The sequence below is a fragment of the Panthera leo genome, chromosome D3, assembly GCF_018350215.1.
Source record: "Panthera leo isolate Ple1 chromosome D3, P.leo_Ple1_pat1.1, whole genome shotgun sequence".
Taxonomy (NCBI): Eukaryota; Metazoa; Chordata; class Mammalia; order Carnivora; family Felidae; genus Panthera; species Panthera leo.
In genome coordinates, this window is record NC_056690.1 from 10,594,830 (window position 1) to 10,600,691 (window position 5,862).

Here is a 5,862-nt window from a genome sequence, read left to right on the forward strand (position 1 = left end):
CGCGAGAGGTCCCTCTCTAGGTTTTGGAGAACTCTGGAGGGCGTCATAAACGGGGTGCCTCACCCCCGGTGCTAATGGTTCCGGCCGCGCCGCCCCGCCCCTCTCTGGTTGCCGCGGGTTGCGCGCGCCGAGCCCACGTCGCTAGGGCCTGGCTGCGGCGGCGCGTCCGTTCGCGCTGTGCCCGGGGCTGCCCGAGCAGCTTGGGGTCCCGGGGTCCAGGCCGCAGATAAACTGGGGTGTCGGAAGCACCCGCGGAGGAATCCACACCAGGTGGGGAAGAGGCATGAGGTTGCAGCCGACAGCCGCGAGCCGAGATGCTCAGGTAGGAAAACAAGAATGCAGGGGTCTCGGACATCAACTGGGACACTGACTTGGGGGTCGGGGCATATGGTGTAGTTGGAGGGGTGGGTGTGATCTGTCAGTAGTATAATGGTTAAATGCATAAGCTCTGGGCTCTTATCAGGTTCAAATTTCTCTTCCACTGCTTTAGCTTTACTTATTAGGTGTGGCTTACATATGTGACTTCAGCTTTTGAAGCTTCAGTTTTGTCATCTGTAGAATGGACATAACCGAAGCCACTTCGCAGGACTGTTAAGAGGATTAAATGAAACAATGTTTGTAAAGCTCTTTGCACAAGGTAAGCATGAGATGATACTGGTTATTATAGCCACCCCGTAAATATTTACAGCATGTAAAGACCGACCCCGTCTCCCCCGTCCCATCATGCCAAGTTTTCTTGTTGGTGCCAAAATAGATACAGACCCCATCTCTTTTTCATCCCTCTAGCATTCTATATTGAGCACTGTATGCTGAGAATGCATATTTATTCATTAAATATTTGCCAGGAGCACCTCTCTCCCTATTGTGATATAGCCAAAAGACAGTTGAACGAATTTCTGGAAATGTCTCCTGGGGTTGGAAGCTCCGTTTGAGGAGGACTGGTTGAGGGAGGACCTGGTCCTTGGGATGGGAACTTAAGAGACGGCCCATCTTCCCCTGCTGGCACTGCCCGTGACAGGGGTGCCTGCCTGATCCCCTTTCACAGGGAGTCCTGGAGGCAGGGCCTGGCAGGCAGAGCATGCCCAGTATCACTGGGGACCATGGGCAGCATGAAAACCCCCGTGGAGCTGGCCGTCAGTGGGATGCAGACCCTCCACCTTCAGCACCGTTGCCGGGGTGGCTACCGGGTCAAGGCCAGGGCGTCCTATGTGGATGAGACTTTGTTTGGCAGCCCTGCGGGTACCCGGCCCACACCACCAGACTTTGACCCACCTTGGGTGGAGAAGGCCAACAGAACCAGTCGAGTGGGCACAGGGACATCACAGGCCTTGGGGGCCAACGGGAGCTGTGAGAACACCTCCTCCAGGGTCAGCACCCCGACCCTCACACCGAGGAAGAAGAACAAATACAGGTAACCGAATGGGGAGGTGCATTCCTGTACTCGTGAAGCCACTTGGGTTCCTGTTAGAGCCCTTCTGTTCACATGCTGTGTGACCTTGGGTAAGCACCTTGACCTCTCAGAGCTGCAGTTTCCATATGTGGAAGATGGGACCAAGCGGGATTATTGAGAGTAAACCAAGTGAGGTGTGTACAGTGTGACAGTGGTGACGGTGGAACACCTGTTCCCAAATGCCACAGACCAGGCAAGTGAGACCCAGAAGGGTCCGGTGATTTGCAGAGTCACAGAGCAATTTGCGTGTGGTTGATCCCCGAAAGGACAAGTCATTTGGAAATGGTTCTTGCTTGAACAAGTTAGAAAAACAGGAGTTGATGCTAACATTGTTGTAAGTTAGCTAGACGTTTATTATTGTAAATTGATTAGATTATAACTAGATTGTTTGGATTATTTCAGGTTAATATCAGCCTGGAGGGAGGTGTCTCGTGGTAGGCCACAGGGCTCTATCTTGTTTATTTTATCACGGGTTTGGACAAAAACAGAGAAGAGACTGGCATAGTAGTCATTTACTGCTGCCATAACAAAATACCATAGACTGGGGAGCTTAAACAACAAATTAATTTGAGTGCTGGAGGCTCAGAGTCCAAGGTCAAGACTGCCACCTTCTTGCCGTGTTCTCGCATGGCCTTATCTCTGTGAGCATGTACATTCGCGGAGTCTCCCCACTTCTTATGAAGGCACTAGTCCTATTCGATTAGAGCCCACCCTTATGATCTTATTTAAGCCTAATCATCTCTTTAAAATTCCGTGTGAAATTTTGGGAGGGCATCGTTCAATCCATAACAACTAGCCAATCGTATTTAAGGGTCTGTTCTGAGCCAGGAGGACACAGGTTGGTGGAAAGATGTGAAAATGGGAATAGTGCCTATTTAAGGAGATAAGATTCAGTGAGATAGAACCAAGATTCATTATTATTATTATTATTATTATTATTATTATTATTATGCTGGGTTGAGCGCCATGCATCTGACATAGGAGCCTTAAGGTAGGGTCGGGTGACATTAGCCGCACTGACACCTAACATAGCTGAGAACGCTGATGTAAATGTAGGCCACATTAACAGAGGTATGGTGTCCAGGACAGGGGAGGTCAACCCCACGCTCTCCTGGAGGATAGAATTTTGTTCAGGAGGCTGACAAGTAGAGGGTGTCAGGTGAAAAGGTGCATAAGAGAGAGAGATGCTATTGAGTAAAACCTTTGACGCTGGACAGACAGAGGCAACAAGCAGATATGGTTTGAGCAGTGAACTCAGGCAGCAAAAAGTTGCCTGGCCAAAAACCATGGAGCTGCCACCTCATAGGTGTGCCATGAATATTTGTGAGACTAATAAAAAAAGAAAATTGCTAAGTGAATCTAATTAAAGCTGAGAAGTCACTTATATTTGATACACTGATCCCAGAGCTTGGCCCTTGAGCCGGGCTGGATTTGAATCTTGTCTCTACCCTCCTCCTTGCCATGGGGCCTTACCCTCCCTAGCCTCCGTTTTCTTGTTTGTAAAATGAGATGATCACATCTCCCTCCTGTGGATGTTTGTGAGAAATAATGGGTTAATGCACGTGACTTGCTGCGTCCTGGGCCTGCACATGAAAAGCCCTCAGTAAACATCCAACATTTTAAAAAGTGTCTCTGGTAGTAAGGCCAGGCCAGCTTTATAACAGAAGTTCAGACTGAGCGCCCTCTGTCTGCCAGGCACTGGGCCGTGTCACTTCAAATACAGTGGGACGGGCCACAGGGCTGCAGAGGGCTCAGCTGACAAGGCCCACTAGGAAAAAGGAGAATGGGGGGCGGGGGGAGCAAAAAGGTCATATTAACTGGGACTCTTTTGGATACAAGTGACAAAACTTAACACAAACTGGTTTCAGCAGAAGAGTAATGCTTGGGGCTTGTTTATCAGGGGCTGGGACTCTTGTGGGATTCCGTCTCTATCTTAGCGCACCTCCCCCCCCATGTTCCAGCTGAGCCAGCGACCAGCTGCTTGGCCCTTTCGTCCTGCCGGCCTATCAGGTTGGCAGACAAACATCCTTCCCAGTAGTTTCAACAAGGGTCCTACGGCAGCTCTGGTTGGATAGGATGGGTCATGTGGCCAAGCCCAAGCCAATCAGTGTGGCGGGGAAGATGGAATATGCAAATTGGCCGGGCCTGGAAAGGCTGGGGTCAGGATTCTCGGCAGGGGAAAAAACGACAGAGATGGGAGTGGTGGGACATGAGAGGGCTGTGGCCTCCCTGTGGGTGCCAGGCTGGGAGACAGGGACTTCGACATCTACAGGCAGCCCTCTGTGCTACTGCAGGTGTCCGGGGGGTGGGGGTGGGGGTAGGGGCTTACGGGTTTCAGGCTTTGTTCACTCCCCCAGCTCACTGCATTTCTCTCCCCTCTGCCAGACTGATCAGCCACACTCCTTCTTACTGCGATGAGTCGCTGTTTGGCTCCCGACCCGAGGGCACCAGCTGGGAGGGCCCGTGGATGGCAAAGGGGGATGCTGCAAAACTCCATGCCCTCTTCTGGACACCCCCAGCCACCCCCAGGGGCAGCCAGTCGCCCCGCCCCAGGGACACCCCACTGCGAGCCGTTCACCCAGCTGGTCCCTCGAAGCCAGAGCCCAAGGTGGCGGCAGATACCCAGAAGTTGTCCGTGGACGGGTTAGACTCTCCACGCCCTCCGAGGCGAGAACGTTCCCATTCCCTCACACACCTGACCGTCCCCGGCACGGGTCGCCCACACACCAGTGCCTCCCACGCCAGTGGGCCTCGGGATCCCAGGCCTTCCCCGTCGGGGGTGACCTTCCAGAGCCCCCTCGTGACTCCCAGGGCTCGCTCGGTCCGTGTTTCAGTGCCAGCCGCCCCCCAGCGAGGTGGGGCCACCCAGAAACCAAAGCCCCCTTGGAAATGAGTTTCTTGGTTCTCAGGTTTGCTCGTGGGTCACAGTGAGGGGCACGGTTTCAGAGGAGGGCACTGGTTGGGGGCGCCTCTGGAGAACCAGGGTCTCCTAGGTAACCGCGAGGCATCGGAGAAGCGCTCGTGGGGGCAGACGCAGCGAGGGCGGGCCGTGCCTCTGTGCTGACAATCGCCAGTTCCTACCTTTTACCCCGTCGTGTGGATTTGACGGCCGCCCCTTAAGATTCCTGTACTGGTGTTGCCATGGCCACAGGCCATATGAGTGCCAACCCAGGGGTGCCCCGGGGAGGGGCCCGCCGCTCCCCCATCACTCCCACAACGTGTTGCCACCAAGTGTGACTAAGTAGCACGATCGCCAACCTGGAAGGTCCCTTCTTCTTCAAGCCAAGCTTCCTGCTCAGGATGAGTTTCCAGCTGAGTCTGGAGTTTTCCCAGGCACAGCGTGGGGACCGTGGGAAACAGGATCTGGGTGACATGCGGGTGGGCATTTTTTAACTTTAATAATCATGTATTTGTTTCCATGTATTAAATATATCAGTAGCGTATCAAAGCCACGACTTTGACTAATTTGATTTTCCTTAGGGGAAAGGCCACCACAGGCCCGGGTTGAATTAAGTAACAAAGTTAAATAATGTAACAAGGAAGTGGCAGAAATCACGACAGTGGCGAGTTGGCCACTTGAAGTTTGGGAACATGGGCCTCGTGCATTTTCCACATTTGCCGAAAGAACAGTGACGAGGACCTTGCCGGGTAGAGGGGTCCAGGAAGGCCAGAAAGTTAGACGTGCGACTGGAGAGCCCTCGGGACAGAGAGGCGGAAGCCGGCCGGGAGCCCCTTCCTCTCCGGCCCTGCTGCTTGTCATTGGCCACCCTGGGCCGGAGCACTGATGAGAAATGGTAAAGCCTTTGCTCAATGGAGTTGCACCCGGAATCCCACGATCCTGCCGGATTGGGGTGGGGGCTGGGCTCTGGCCTCTCTGTGGCCTCTCCTCCCGGCTGCACTGAAGACGGTGACCGCCCACGTGGGAGGATACTGGGCAGCCGACAGCGAGGCCGTGTGTCTGGAGGGCAGCTGGGAGTGGCGGGGACGGGGCAGCCTGCGGTGTCTGCCATCTCAAAGGTGCCGCTGCTCGGCTCGGAGGACAGGTGGCCCCAGGCTATCCGGATGAGATTTTTCCAGGAAAAGCCAGATTTCTCTATGATAGCCCCTGATTTTTTAAATGCCAGTAGTGAATAAAAATACATACGAATATTCGACTACCTGGGCACCAAATAAAGCCGGCGTAAGGCTGGAGGCCCTCGAGCTTTCACGGCGCTGGATGAGGGAGAAATTGGGGGCAAATGGATAGCCCCAGAGCGGGGTCTGAGGGCAGCCTGAAACCCTGATCCTCCCGGAGCCAGGGTCCGGCTTGCCGCTGAGGCTAAAGGAAGGAATGGTTGTGTGCTGGCCCCCAGCGCGTGTGCCCTCTTCACGCAAAGGGCATCTACGAGCAGGACACAGACGTGGCCAGCAGC

General features: G+C 54.0%; 1 protein-coding gene across 2 annotated transcripts; it reads left to right on the forward strand.

The window, feature by feature from the left end:
* Positions 1 to 4,920, forward strand: RITA1 (RBPJ interacting and tubulin associated 1). Of its 2 annotated transcripts, none has more exons than XM_042911338.1 (4): positions 1 to 322; positions 491 to 637; positions 1,046 to 1,411; positions 3,836 to 4,920. In XM_042911338.1, the coding sequence occupies exons 3-4, from the start codon at positions 1,101 to 1,103 to the stop codon at positions 4,341 to 4,343; spliced, it is 819 nt and encodes a 272-aa protein (XP_042767272.1). In that variant the 5' UTR covers positions 1 to 322; positions 491 to 637; positions 1,046 to 1,100; the 3' UTR covers positions 4,344 to 4,920. The 2 variants fall into 2 exon arrangements, with proteins under 2 accessions (XP_042767272.1, XP_042767273.1); XM_042911339.1 differs by having other exon boundaries at positions 559 to 637.
* The last annotated feature ends 942 nt before the right edge of the window (positions 4,921 to 5,862 follow it).

Excerpts from the sequence above, each read along its gene's own strand:
- RITA1 (XM_042911338.1), top strand. The coding sequence starts at position 1,101 with ATGGGCAGCATGAAAACCCCCGTGGAGCTGGCCGTCAGTGGGATGCAG. Across the intron at positions 1,412-3,835 it reads AGGAAGAAGAACAAATACAG|ACTGATCAGCCACACTCCTT; the intron begins GTAACCGAATGG and ends CCCCTCTGCCAG.